The sequence below is a fragment of the Zootoca vivipara genome, chromosome 2 (assembly GCF_963506605.1).
Source record: "Zootoca vivipara chromosome 2, rZooViv1.1, whole genome shotgun sequence".
NCBI classification, from domain to species: domain Eukaryota; kingdom Metazoa; phylum Chordata; class Lepidosauria; order Squamata; family Lacertidae; genus Zootoca; species Zootoca vivipara.
Genome location: NC_083277.1, coordinates 92,534,477 through 92,548,915, shown reverse-complemented (window position 1 = coordinate 92,548,915; position 14,439 = coordinate 92,534,477). Strand labels below are relative to the sequence as shown.

The 14,439-nt window shown below is 44.6% G+C and overlaps 1 protein-coding gene across 1 annotated transcript in view; it reads left to right on the top strand.

Moving 5' to 3' along the window:
* OTOP2 (otopetrin 2) overlaps positions 1 to 11,897 on the top strand; it is a 43,358-nt gene extending 31,461 nt beyond the window's left edge. The window contains exons 2-8 of the mRNA XM_035104410.2: positions 1,104 to 1,276; positions 2,182 to 2,631; positions 3,557 to 3,693; positions 4,884 to 4,942; positions 6,189 to 6,307; positions 7,492 to 8,387; positions 9,356 to 11,897. Coding sequence (XP_034960301.1) covers positions 2,217 to 2,631; positions 3,557 to 3,693; positions 4,884 to 4,942; positions 6,189 to 6,307; positions 7,492 to 8,387; positions 9,356 to 9,526 — 1,797 coding nt within the window. The 5' untranslated portion in view covers positions 1,104 to 1,276; positions 2,182 to 2,216 and the 3' untranslated portion in view covers positions 9,527 to 11,897. The remainder of the gene's footprint in view (positions 1 to 1,103; positions 1,277 to 2,181; positions 2,632 to 3,556; positions 3,694 to 4,883; positions 4,943 to 6,188; positions 6,308 to 7,491; positions 8,388 to 9,355) is intronic.
* Positions 11,898 to 14,439: the final 2,542 nt, after the last annotated feature.

The window sequence follows — 14,439 nt, the reverse complement described above, 5'->3', positions numbered from 1 at the left end:
TCTGCGCATGTGGTGCCTGTACGACGCATGGGCTTCCAGACACCTGTTTGTTGCATCAACCATTTCAGTGTGAACTGAATTTCAAAGGGCTGTGAGTGACCACTAGTTCCCTCTTTCCGGCTCTCTTTGGGAATACCTGGTCTTCTGGCGCCATCTGTTGCTCAGAGAATGAAATTCACTTAGAAACTCTACCAGAAATAAGTGGCATAAGCTGTCATGGACTAGCGTCCAGAAATGTTTGTTTCCTTCCAACTTTATTGAGCATGGAACTGGATGATTCACTCCTGCAGTTTTCTTAGGACAAATGGCTTCAGATGGCATTCTATTGCAATAGCATAAGTGGATGTAATGGATTATTATCTTTTGATGTAAACTGCTTAGAGGTTTTGATGGTGAAGTGGACGGTGGATGGTGAAGTGAATCTAGTAAAGAAGTGAATCTAGTAAATGAATCTAGTGAATCTAGTAAAGAAGTGAATCTAGTAAAGTCAGTGAACAACTCATTGCCAGGGCTCCTTCCCTACAGTGCAATAACAGCAATCTTCTAACTAATCTGAATTGTGCACTGTTGGCTAAAGGACACTGATATTTAAGCACAAACAAAAACACAGACCCACAGGAAACAACACTGGCATTTCATAGTCAGGTGAAAAGGGGCTCCTTTGTCTTCAATAGTTGTGTGGAAAAGGGTTTGGTTGTGATTTTGTTTTGTTGCCATTTATACTGAAATCCCCTCCCCCTGCATAACTATTACAGGCACAAGAGCCCTGTACTCTTTTTCATCTGGCCCCCAACTCTAAAAATATGCAGGAAATAAGACACCAACAATGCAATCCTTATATATCACACCTACTCAGAAAACCCAGTAAGTTCAAGTGTGTATAGGATTTCAGCCTAAGGAGGTTTTACTTCCAGCTCAAGACTGGCAGGTTGATTCTAAGCCAAGGCCAATTGTTGCTGTCATGCTTTTTTAAAAATAAGAAGAAGAATGAAATGAAATGTGACCTGTACAGTATGTTTTTCGATAAGATCCTACCTTCCCACCACTTTTACTGTCAAGTGACCTTGACCCTCTCTTCCTCATCCTTTCTTCCCTAAAACTAGCTACTGCACAAAATGGATCGTGTGAGCCTTACTGAGAAGTTTATCACTGGTGGTGTAAATCACAGAGGCATCCGGACAGATATAAATTCCAGGGCATCTGTGAGCTGGGGGGAAAGGAAGCTTGTGCAAAAACAGCGGTGAGGAAAGAGAGTCGACTTGCGGGCGGAAAACAGGTAGGTGCATTTGTTCTTTGTTGTGATTACAGTTCTTGTCTAGTTATAAAATACCAACTTGGAAATATTAGTAACAAATCTTAACTACAGCACCACGCGCAATCCCATGCATCTAAAGTAAGTTCAGTTTGTTTTCAACGGGACTTATTCCCAGGTTAATGCTCATACGATTGCACCTGGGAACAAACTCTCACTGATTTTAGTGGGACATACTTCTGAGCAGATATGCACATAGACTTGCATTGTAAGATGCTTGCAGGTGGAAGGGAAGTGGTTAAGAATCCTTTGGAGACTATTACTGATTGGATGCCTTTTTAAGGTCCTCATTCTTTGATACACAGAAAAGCAAAGTTCTCCAACTGTACTGCTGCATTGTGAAGAAGCAGGTTATGTAGAGGAATATAGCTGCTGGAGTGTATTTTCAATGGAGTTCGTAGGAGCTAATGGAGTTCGTAGGAGCCAAATATTTGAAGGGGTCAGCCTCCCCACCAAAAAGTTGATGGGCATTGCCATTCAAATGGTGTGTGCGCACTATGTCTTGTGATTGATATTTTATTCAAATTGGCACCCCAGATGTACTCCCCTCGCTGATCTGTTTCTTCACAATGCAGTACTACAACTAGATAGTTCTTGCTGCTTGCAAATCCCTCAAAATAACAGAATAGGCTTTTACAACAACATGGGAGCTTGCTGTGGAAAGAGCAGCTTGAGAAATTCATGGCCAAGTCAAAGTGAAAGATTGTACCTCGAAGCCCACCTTTGCAGGTCTTACTGTTCTCTTTTTATGTGCATTTCCCCCCTTTTTCTAATAATACCATAATTTTAAACTTTGTTCCTGTTTGGATGATGCCTGGACTCACTGACATAGGTGTGTACATTTTCTCTGTTCCTGCCCCCACCTTTAGGCCAGCAGCAGCAGCTCCTCGGTGCCCATTAAATCATGACCGAAGTATCAATGTGGCAAGACTGTGAGATCAGACGTGAGGATTCCATTATGGGCTCTGGCCACAAGGACGACAAGGGCAGCTTTGGACCTGACCCGCTATCTCCCACCTCTTCCATTGGCTCCCACAAGTGCCCGTCTCCCTCGCCGCACAGCTCCAAGGAAATCTGGAAGAAAGGAGGGCGTGTCTTCTCCATTCTACTGGCCATCAATTTGGTGCTTCTGGCCTGCACACTGGTCAGCGGTGGGGCTTTCCAAGATGTAAAGCTGCATGACTATGATGTCTTTTTCATGCTCATCATTGTGATGCTGATCAACATTGCCTGGATGCTCTTCTACATCTTCAGAACCTCCAGGCTGCCGGGTGCCATTCCTTGCAAGGACAACCATGCAGGGCCCATCTGGCTGAGAGGTAAGCAGGAAGCTATATGTTGGGTGGGGAGGACAAAGCGTAAACATGATGAGAAAGTGGGTCTTAATCCCATGGGAATGGGGCAAATCCATGAAGGGGTTCTGCTACATTCATAAGAACATAAAAAGAGACAGCTGGATCAGGCCAGCAGCCCATTGTAGTCCATCAACCTAATCTCACAGTGGCCAAGCACAGTCCTGCCTATATTTAATCAAAAATCTCAACTGTTCTCTAAGTTCTGCGAGACCTACTCTTCTGTTGAGAGCTGTTAGTGGGCATTACCTCCAGTGTCCAAGAAGAAAGCTAGCTAAAAAATTATGTCACATTTGGTGTGATGGCCAGAGGTGATGCCAGGAACTGGAGCATCTAACCCAGGTTCATGAGTTTTCAAAGCAAAGCCTTCGATCCAGTACAATCCCTAACACACACACACACACACACACACACACACACACACACACACACACTTCTCCTCCGGTGCTTTGGAGAGCATTAAGGAGGGTGGATTTAAGAATTACAGAAGCAAGTGAGATGTCTTGTCTGGCCAAACAGAAAATGGCACGGTACAGATCTTTTGCCAAGGGGCCCAGCAGAAATCTGGAGCCAGCTCTGAGTACCTACCCCTGTATATTCAAGGACTTGGAAGAGTTGGAGCTCCATTTACTGAGACGGATTCTGCACCCTGACATTGAGTTTGGACTTGATTTGCTTGAGGCAATTCCATTTTATAAAAGCAAAAATAACCCAGTAAGACTCCTATTTCAGCAGACTGGTACCTTGTGCATGAAATTCCATTATTGTTACCTTATGTGGGCTGCTGGCATAAAGGATCCATGGCTGTGGGTAAAAAGACAAAATAGAGAAACTATAGGAGTCTAGGAATCTGGTGTGCACAGAATGTGATTGCATTTTCTTTCCAAAACAGGAGGCTTGGTCTTGTTTGCAGTCCTCTCGCTGGTAATGGATGCTTTTAAGACCGGATATTATTCCAGCTACTATAAGTGCCTGTCACCCATCAGAATAATGTTTCCAGTGGTACAGGGTGTGTTTGTGATCACTCAGGTGAGTTGGGCTCTTCTTCGGGGTACATAGGAAGTGGTCTATGGTGGGGGAAGCCAGCCTGGGACTCTCCAGATGTTGTTGGACCCCAAATCCCATTCAGCTCCAGCCAGCATGTCTAATGCTTAGGGAAGATGGGAGTTAAAGCCCAAGCATATCAGAGGGCACTATGCTGGCTACCCCTGGTCTGTGGGATCATTCATGGTAGATGCAGGAGTTCAGATCTTGCTGCGACTGATTTACTGAACCCAGCACATGCAGCAACCTTAGCTGAGATGAGGAAGCAAAAGGAATGGATGGTGGCAAGTTCTTTAGCCTCATTAGCTGTGCTTGTGTTTACTGGAGACTGTTCTTAGTTAGGACCTTGTCTGCTAGGAGGAGACTGGATAAAATTATGCCACTGTTTCCTTTTTGTGTGGCCTCACAGCTGCCTGGTTAATATACTTGGAGAGCCTCTTATCTGTCTTTTGGATTACTTTTAGACCTGGAAAGGTTAACATTCCTGTGGAAACATTCTAATGGGCGCAGGAGAATCTGTCACTAATTAGATCCAGGACAATTCCAGACTATGGGATTTTTTTGGGGGGGAGAGATCTGAGTGTATTCTTCAACATGTCACTGATGCAGCAATTGTGCATTAGTGGTGTAGTGGTGGATTTATACTTGGCCGTCCACACAGCATCCTGCTTCATTAGTTGAACACTCTTCTACAGGAATGATGTGTAGAAACACCTGGGTGGGAAATGAATCCTACAGCCATTTTATATTGGAAGGGCAAGGATATTAGTAAGACTAGCCATGCTTTTAAGGCCCCAAAGTGATCCTTGGGAGTTTTAGTTACAGGTAGGTAGCCGTGTTGGTCTGCCGTAGTCGAAACAAAATAAAAAAAATTTCCTTCCAGTAGCACCTTAGAGACCAACTAAGTTTGTTATTGGTATGAGCTTTCGTGTGCATGCACACTTCTTCAGATACCTTGGGAGTTTGCAAATTTGCATCGCTTAGAAGTGGAAGGAATATTTCCTCTATAAGCTGGGTGAATGGACAGAAGTTACTAAATAGGATAAGAAGAGTAAATGTGACATCAAATTTCTTTGCTCTCTCTTTTTTTTGCCTCTTCCATTCATTCCCTGCACTTCATTTCCTACCTACTTTGGAATGCCATTTTAAATATATATACTTTCCCCCCATTCTAGACTGTCTTCCTCTGGATGTCTGCCCAAGACTGCATCCACAAGCACCTGAATCTTACCAGGTAAATATCCAGGCGAGGCCACCTAGCCGAGTCTGTCCAATCCATGCTGCTTTGCCATTTTGTTAAGTCTCAGCCTAGGCTGGCTGAACAGAGAGACGAGGCCCGAATCCCAACATGCTAGCCATGACATCATCATCAGTAGTGAAAGACAGGGATCTGCAACAAAATGCAGGATCCTGTTCAGTCCTAAAGGGCTCTTTGAAAAGACCAGCCAAAGACATGTTGCTGCTTGAGGTAGAACAGCAAATGATATCATCCCCTCAAGACCAGCCAAGTTATTCTGGGAACTGAGTCAGAAAATCCCACAAGTATCTCTCCCCCTCCCTGGCAGTAAATATACAATCATAATAAGTAAATAACAACTTGTTGCCTTCTCATGAATCCCAGAATTGGTTGCCTGAAGTAGCTGTCTTGCTCTCCCTAATGGTGGGTGTCCTCTGCAAGTTCCTGCTCTTTAATGACTCCAAAGGATAACTAAATTATTATTATTTATTTATTTATTTATTTATTTATACCCCGCCCTCCCCAGTTGAAACCGGGCTCAGGGCGGCTAACACCAATAAAATTACAACAAGACATAAAAGAAAAGAAAACAATTAATTAAAATACAGATTAAAATACAATATTAAAATTTAAAATGCAGCCTCATTTTAAGTAGTCCATAAATCAAAACCATGAGGGAGGAAAACACAGGGGTCAGTCTGAATCCAACCCAAAGGCCAGGCGGAACAGCTCTGTCTTGCAGGCCCTGTGGAAAGATGACAAATCCCGCAGGGCCCTGGTCTCCTGTGAAAGAGCGTTCCACCAAGTCGGGGCCAATACTGAAAAGGCCCTGGCCCTAGTTGAGGCCAATCTAGCCACCTTATGGCTCGGGATCTCCAGAATATTGTTGTCTGTGGAACTTAAGGTGGGGCATACCAGGAGAGGCGGTCCCGTAGGTACGAGGGTCCCATGATGGAAGACACATTATGGAAGATCTCCTCTCTCTGCCTGTTGCCGTTGTTGGTCTTAGCCCTCCTGATGGAAATAGTTTACAGCAACAACAGCTGCTTTGAATTTTTATATTGAGCTCTTTCTTATTGCTCAAAAAACCCCACAAACACCTCTTGCATTTATTGTCATGGTAATCTTTACAATACCTCTATAAGCATGGCCGGTCCTATTGCTTTGCTATTCCAGAAAGTGGTGTATAATCCTGTAATGAACAGAGTTTAACTCCATGGTTCCACGCTTTCTCTTCCTACAGATGTGGCTTGATGCTCACGTTGACCACCAACCTAGCAGTATGGATGGCAGCTGTAACAGATGAGTCAGTGCATAAGGCTGAATCAAAGAACGCAGTTGCAAATGTTACACACAGAATGGGTAAGTGGCTCAAGAAAGGCGACCCGTTTAGAACAACTTAGCTTAAAACTCACAAGGCTTGCTCACTCACACATTACACTGAACTCAGGTACAAGCTGTCTCTGCACATGTACAAGTGGTTGCATGAAGCAATGTAGACTTGCGTAACTCAGTTACTGTGTACATGGACTGCACACCTTGTTGAATGTTAATATGTGAATAATTCTACAGATGTGAAGCTCAGCCCTTTATGTACACAGATTATACGCTTGTTGAATGTTAATGTGTGGACATGCCTACAGTGCAGTGAACAGAGCAGCAATTTCATAGTGGATCATTTTACAATTTTCTTTTCCTTTTGCTTATTTTAAAGAGCAGTGTACCCAAAAGCAGACTTCAGTGGAGGCTTCCATGGAGTAAATTAGGGTCCCCACTTCTTAACCACCCTGTTTCTGCCCTATCTCCTGAACATTCTAAGGCCAGGGAAAATTAGTTGGGTGGTGGTGGTGTTTCTTTGTTTTGTGAGGTGCTACATAGATTATTGTCCCCCTTCTGTACCACAACTCACAAAATAAAAGATTGTTCCTGGGAAGGCATCAGGAACATGTCTCCCTTCCCTTCCCTGGTCTTCTTACTCCATTCTGGAAAGTATGAGGAGTGAATCACCAACAAAGGAGGCCTGCTGTTATTTGAACAAGAAATCTCCCCAGCCCCCAAGGAAATAAACTGTTTCTAAAAGGGCAGTCGGCCATTCCGTCTCTCATTTAGCTCCTGTAAAAAGGGGTTGGGAGGGAGAGCATGGGCTTGTGTGAGTGAACCTAAGGGCCCCTCTCAGTATCCCTCTCTGAGGATGATAACATCCAAAGAAGCCCAAAATAATCACACACCCACACCTGCCCCTTCCCCCACCTCTTATCCTAACTAGTTTCAGAGTTGTTGGGAGGGGGGACATCTGTGTGTATCATTTTGACCACCACAAAGGAAAAGCAAGATATAAATGCAAGGCACAAAGCACCTGTAGAGATTTGAGAGGACTTAAAGAATCACGGAGATGGCTCTGAAGTGGCAGCTCTCGTTTCAATCCCGTTCCAACAAAATTCATAGATATTGCAATCTTCGGCTCGTTTCTTCTCAGAGTCCTATGTTGTTTAAAGAACAAGAGCAGTAACTAGCCCCTAACAAGCTTTGTTTTCTCTTTGTTGCAGCTCTGTTAATGATGAGGGCGGCTTCGCCATCAGAAAGCTGTGCCTGTAAAAGCCAACTCTGCAAGATCTTCCAGAATGGCTATTACTGGTTGTACCCCTTCAATATTGAGTACAGCCTCTTTGCTTCCGCCATGGTCTACGTCATGTGGAAGAACGTTGGCCGCCTCATTGATCCCCATGACAACCATATCCACCAGCTGAAGTTCAAGCTTTTCAGAAGGACTTATTTTTTGGGCACCATTGTGGGGTTCTTGGTACTTGTGACGGGCATAGCGGTCCTGATTGTGTATGAGATTCAGGTGAATTCAAACGCAGACTCTAAGAAGACCAACCAGATGCTAACTATGTATTACAGCTTCAACATCGTTTGCCTGAGCCTGATGTCCATCATCTGCATCGCAGGCTCCATTGTTTATAGATTTGACAAGAGGGACATGGACCATCACAAGAACCCAACCAGAACTTTGGATGTAGCATTATTGATGGGTGCAGCCTTGGGGCAATATGCCATTTCCTATTACTCTATTGTGGCCACAGTGGCCAGTTCACCAAGGGACACTATAAATGCCCTCAACTTGAGCTATTCCTTACTGATGCTTGCTCAGCCCACTTTCCAAAACATTTTCATCATTGAAGGCCTGCACCGGCAACCCCCAGAAGAGGAAGACAAAGTTGACCCTCAGCAGAAGGATATCTATGGGCTCACTTTTGTCAATATGAATGCAGTATCGCTCCGTGTCCCTGAGAGTTTGAGTGCTCTGCCGCCCAGCGCACTGCCAGGGTTAGCCATTCAGACTTCTGAAGCGAGGCGGTCCCTTAAGGCCTCCAAGCAAATTAACTGGAGAAGAAGATTCCTAAAGGAGATCTCAGTGTTTCTGCTCTTGGGGAATGCCATTGTAAGTAAAGCAGCTAATTAATTTGGAAATTTTCTTATTCCTTCGGGGGGAAATACATAGAGGCAAAGCATGCAAGGAACTCCTGCTCTGAGGGGTGTGTGTGTGTGTGTGTGTGTGTGTGTGTGTGTGTGTGTGTGTGTAAATGTAGATGTACATCTTCAGTATTTCATTTTATAACCAGTTGCGGTCATGTTAATTACACCAACACATTTTCATGTGTGACAAAAGATGTAGCTGTGTAGCAGAGTCTCTGATAGAACTAGGTATTAACAAGAGACATGGAACTCTAGTAACAGCGCGCTTTCTCTCTCTCTCTGCTAACAAAACATACTGTATTTTTCCATGTATTAGACTAGGGTTTTGTTTTTTTTTATAAAAAAAATGTCAAAAATTAGTGGGCATCTTATACACCGGGCCATCTCCCCCCATTTTCTTAAATCTGAGCCCTCCAAAATAGGGGGTGTCTTATACATGGGGGTGTCTTATAGATGGAAAAATACAGTACTGTATATTACACTGTATTTTTTTTTCTACACAGGGCTCACCCACACTTCCTTCTGTGCCATGCTTTCTAGGCTCAAGCCCAGGATTTCCAGATCCAGAATTTCCAAGCTGTTTTACCTCCTTCCACTGCTTTCCCCTGGAAAACCGGCGTTTTCCTGCTGAATCCAACAAACCTTTGCTCCGATTCAGTGGCAAAACCCAGGTCTCCCAGGGAAAACAGTGGGACCAAAACAAGTGCTCAGACGTGGACCTGGAAATCCTGGATCTGTGCCTAGAAAACACAGCATGACGGCATCATCTCCTGTGCTGTTATTTTTAAATGCTATTGAGAAGTGAGCTCCAGGACTCTTGTAGAGCCTAGTTTCCGCCCTTTATAGCTTGCTGATATAAACTATGTAATACAGAGGGTGCTTACAGATTCCTAATGTTCTCGTGTTGTTGTTTTTCTTTCTTTTCCCAAACAGCTCTGGACCATGCCAGCATTTGGAGCCCGGCCACAGTTTGACAACAAAACGGAGCTCACGTTCTACGGTTATCCCATGTGGGCTGCCATTGTGGACATCTGCCTGCCATTTGGCATCTTCTACAGAATGCATGCAGTGGCTAGCCTACTGGAAGTCTACATCATGTCTTAATCGGAACAATGAAGAGTTTATTATAAGGACCCATGTTATCATGCCCCTCCCAGGACTGGATGATGCACTTAATGGGGGGGGGGGTGAAGGTTGAGTTTCACTTTTATGTCAGACCCTGGCAGGGCCGTCTTAAGCCTATCCAGCGCCGTGGTTCAAAGATCCCTCTGGCGCCCCGCCCCCCCCCCCGGTTCCCATAGTTGCTGCTGACCTTTTTACAGCGCTGCCGGCAGCTTTGCGGGGCTGGAGGAGGCAGGCAGCGGCTGAAGGCGGCTCCTCCGGCGGGGAAGAGATGGAGGCTCCGGGCGCGGCGCTGTTTCGGCGCGGCGGATGAGGGCAGTGAGCTGATACCAGGAGGCACAGCATCCGGCCTCTGCTTCTTCCCAGGCGCCCTCCAGAACTTGGCGCGAACTTGGCACCCTGGTGCCCTGTGCCACTTGCCTCTATGTGCAAGACACCCCTGGACCCTGGTGATTAGTGGGCTGGCAATAGCCCACATGTACCCTAGGGATTTTGTTTGTTTCTTTGATTTTCTGTATGTGTTTTCCCGTTCTATTTAAGTTCCCCCTTTCCTTCATCCTACTAAGGGTTCCTCATCTTTGATTACTTTTCTCCCCACCACCACCACCACAAAATGCTGACATGGACTGTTTGTAGCCTGAGGCTAATTCCTGGTCAGGTTTAAGGCCTGTTCAGTCAACCAGTCTAGGAGGGAAGGTCAGTTTGAAAGAAGAATCAAGTGAATGTTGAAGCCAGTTAAAACACTCCGCAGTAGTTTGGATGACTTTGTAGGTTCCTGTTGTTCCCCCTCCACGGAGACTAAATCCAGCGGCTATGAACGGCCTTGGGGAGTATGACCCTGTTGGAACTCACACGATAAGTATAAGGCTGAAGTCCCAGAGCTTTCAGTGAAACTTACTTGCTGTCCTGAATCAGGGCCTGCAGTGTGCAAGAGTGTAAGGGTTCTGCTCTCAAAAGGGTATTGAGATATGTTAGTTTTTAAAGGTAGCTTAATAATTTTTTTAACGAGTCTATTTTTTATATGAAAAAATATTTATTGATTTTCATTCTGACAGCACACACACACACACGATTGAATGGGGGCATTGAGGCAATCACCATTGAGCTCAATACACTGGCAGTGCCTAGAAGGTCAGAGCCTCTTCCTCAGCTCAGATGATGTAGGAAGTGGGGTGTTTGTTGTTATCCTTGCTTGGCCTTCAAAGTCGACTGACAATTATTGGGTGAGGTGTCTGCAAATGTGTCCTACGTACGGCAGGATTTGATGGCTTTTCAAAGTCTCCACCACCAGCAGCTTTTAGTCCAGCCTTCCAAACCTAGAGGCCTCTGGATTTATTTTATTTTTTACTACAATTCCCATCACCCCTTGCCATTGTAGGGCTGATGGGAATTGTAGTCCAAGACATCTGGAGTGCATCAGGGTTGTGGAAGGCTGTTCAAATCCAATGCAAAGCTTTGGAAAGCCTAACCTGCTCAAAATGCTCTTCCATATTGGCTAGGGCTATCATATATGCTACAAATCCTTCATAGACACTACACAGTACAGGGAATATTCTCTCAATGGAAAGTCTCGAGGCTCGTTCAGTTAGAATATCCCTGCTCTTTTTTCGGTTGTTATTTAAGCGTTCCCGCCCCCATGAATTTTGAATGACTGTCAACATGTAAGCAGCCCAGATAGAAACTTGTACGCTTGTGGTTAAAATTTAGCCCGTCTAAATCTATGGCATGGTTTAGTGACGTTCTTCCACTGGAAGCCACAGCTGCAACATTAAGATGGAGAGCAGAGGTGATGGTTCTGTCAGCTGATTCCATTCCCAAATGTTTGTAGATCCAGATTTACTAGGTACACACCTACATGCACTGGCAGGAATTTTTTTTAAAAAAAAAAACCATGTAACTGTATTCACAATGGAAAGAAATGTCTTTTGCTGCTTAAAACATGGAGGGCGGGTGTTGGAAAATCTAAAATGAACAAATAAATGAAAATCATGTGTTTGATTTGGGTGAGCTTATTCTCTTCTTTTGAAATGCCTTAATGATCAATGCAGAGGAGTATGGTTGGGTTGGAGTTTGAGCTGATTTACTGTGTCAGATACCAAAAGTCATATAGAAGTTTGGAGTCTACATTTCCATGGATACAGCTGGAGGAAAGGAACATTTTTGCGCAGTAGGAAAAATAATTTAGCTGGAATCCTAAGAGTCAGCATAAGTTAATGGAAGGAAGGTTCCCACTTTAGGGACTTACATGCCCTCCAAAACCTCTCTTAGGCTATGTGGGGCTGTGTTCACATTCCCGTTTAATAGGCACTCACGTTGTTTCGAGTGCTGGGATTTTAATCCATGTTCGCATGACATCACCCATCATGTATACGGATCCTGTACTTCATTATGAGATCCCGTTGTTTAATGCATTGTTTCTTAAACCAGCTACACATCAAATGGAGCCCATAAGCCACTCCTAATTCACCTCTGGTCAAAGTGTGAACACTCTTGCACAGGGTAAAGGCATCCTGTCCTATCAAGGGGAAAACACCTTCACTGCACTTTAAGGTGCTAATGTGAACACACCCTAGGATAGGACATTGAGGCTGCTGAGAAGAAATCACCAAAACAGCTTCACGGTCCCTCAAAAATCCATGCCCAGGGTCATGATCCCTTTGCCCTGTCCCATGCTACGCTCCTGGCCCTTGCAGACATTATACATAGCCATGGGCAGTGCGAACCATAGTTCGTTATCTAAATCCTGGTTATATTGTCAAATGTACAATGAAACCCGATTTTGTTTTCTGAAGTTAAGCCCTGCTTCCCTCAAGCATTTGTAAAGAGACAACTGAGTTGCATTTGGCTGGCATGCAGGTGAGAGCATTCTGTAGAGTTCCACCTAGATTTTGGAATTTCCTTCTGAGGGAGGCCTGCTTAGCCTCATCTGTAGTGGCTCTCTCTCAGCTTGCAAAGATTGGTCTCTTTCACCTCATGAATTCTACCTGCCAAGTTACTGTTCAATCTTTATTGGCTGTCTTCTTCTGATCTCTGAAGTCTTTTTTTAATCATGCATTTTTACAAATATCTATTGTTTACCTCATATTGAGAGTTTCAACGGAAAGATGGGGAGTAATATTTTAGAAAAAGAACTAAGCAGAAGGTTTATAAAGGACACAGTTAAGCACACTGTTTGCTGATGGTCCTTACATGCCATTTTGTTTGCAGGAGGCCCTAGCGCAGTGTTCGCCAACCTGGTGCCTTCCAGATGTTTTGGACCAAAAAACCCACTAACCCCAGAGAGCAACAGTCGATTCTAGTCCAAAACCTCTGGAGAGGGGCATGAGGTTTGCAGAGGCTGCTCTCGTGTGTAGCTGCTGGTAGTGTTCTGTGTACATTTCAGGGCTGCTCTCGGCCTATAAAGTTTTCAAGATCCAACATGATTAACAGACAGGCCATTTCCCCCTGCCCTGTCATGAATTTTACCTCAGAAGAGCATCTCAAATAGCGCCCTTGTGGCACACTGCTATCCACAGGCACACTTGGGTAGTATTATTTCGGAAGCACTCACACACAACACCTTTTCACTTGGGCTAACATGTCACATTTGGGCTTTGAAGGTTGTGAGGTATTTAGTTGTGCCAGCAGCAGTTAATTCAGGGGTAGGCAACCTAAGGCCCGTGGGCCAGATGCGGCCCAATCGCCTTCTCAATCCGGCCCGCGGATGGTCCAGAAATCAACGTGTTTTTTCATGAGTAGAATGTGTGCTTTTATTTAAAATGCATCTCTGGGTTATTTGTGGGGCATAGGAATTCGTTCATTTTTCCTCTCTCCAAAATATAGTCTGGCCCACCACATGGTCTGAGGGACGGTGGACCGGCCCATGGCTGAAAAAGGTTGCTGACCCGTGAGTTAATTTAATGTCCACCCCTTGGTATGAAGCTACAGCCAAGGTTTTATTCGTTTTTGCCTCGGTTTATGGGTAAATGAGTGGGTGCCTAGGAGCTAGGAGGGGAGCAGCTCATGTCTACACAAACACATATACATTTATGCTTACCGTACTTACAGAAAGGCCCTAGATGACCAGCTATACCATTAGGCAACATGAGGTGGCCCTCAGGCCCCTAATTTTGGATTACCACAAAAGGCCAACAAATTGTAAGACATTTAACTGCATTAGTTACAGGTAGGTAGCCGTGTTGGTCTGAGTCGAAGCAAAATAAAAAAAATTCCTTCAGTAGCACCTTAAAGACCAACTAAGTTTTTATTTTGGTATGAGCTTTCGTGTGCATGCACACTTCTTCAGATACCTTCTTATCTGATTCTTCTTATCTGAAGAAGTGTGCATGCACACGAAAGCTCATACCAAAATAAAAACTTAGTTGGTCTTTAAGGTGCTACTGAAGGAATTGAACTGCATTGTTATATGTATACTGCCAGAGAGAGGTATGTCTGAACTGTTCTGCCTCAGATGCCAAAAATAACTTAGCCACCTGTAGCTACCTGACTTTTGGGGTCGGTGTGGGGAGTGACATTTGTTGTTCTGCTTCAGGCCAGCCCTGCAGAAAAGGTTTGTTAAGCGGCCTCATTAGTCGCTTGTGACTGAACCAAGGCCAACACAAAAGCCAAGACCTTTCACCGTCTAATTACTTAACAATGGCTCTAATCTTGCTAATGGCCAGCGATAAGAAAGCTCTCATACTTTAGCTGCCATGTCAGCGTTGTTAGATAGACAACACAAGAACCACACAAGCTGTCTCCCCCAATTTCTTCACCCTAAGTGTGTGGAGCATGTGTGCGTTTGCTTTACAGTTCAGTCTCAGAAGAAGAGGCAGCGGCCTTAGGGGTCTTGCAGATACAATTGCCCAGCAAACAGGGGCAAGAAGGCCAGCGTGCTTGGGAAAATGAGAGGCAAA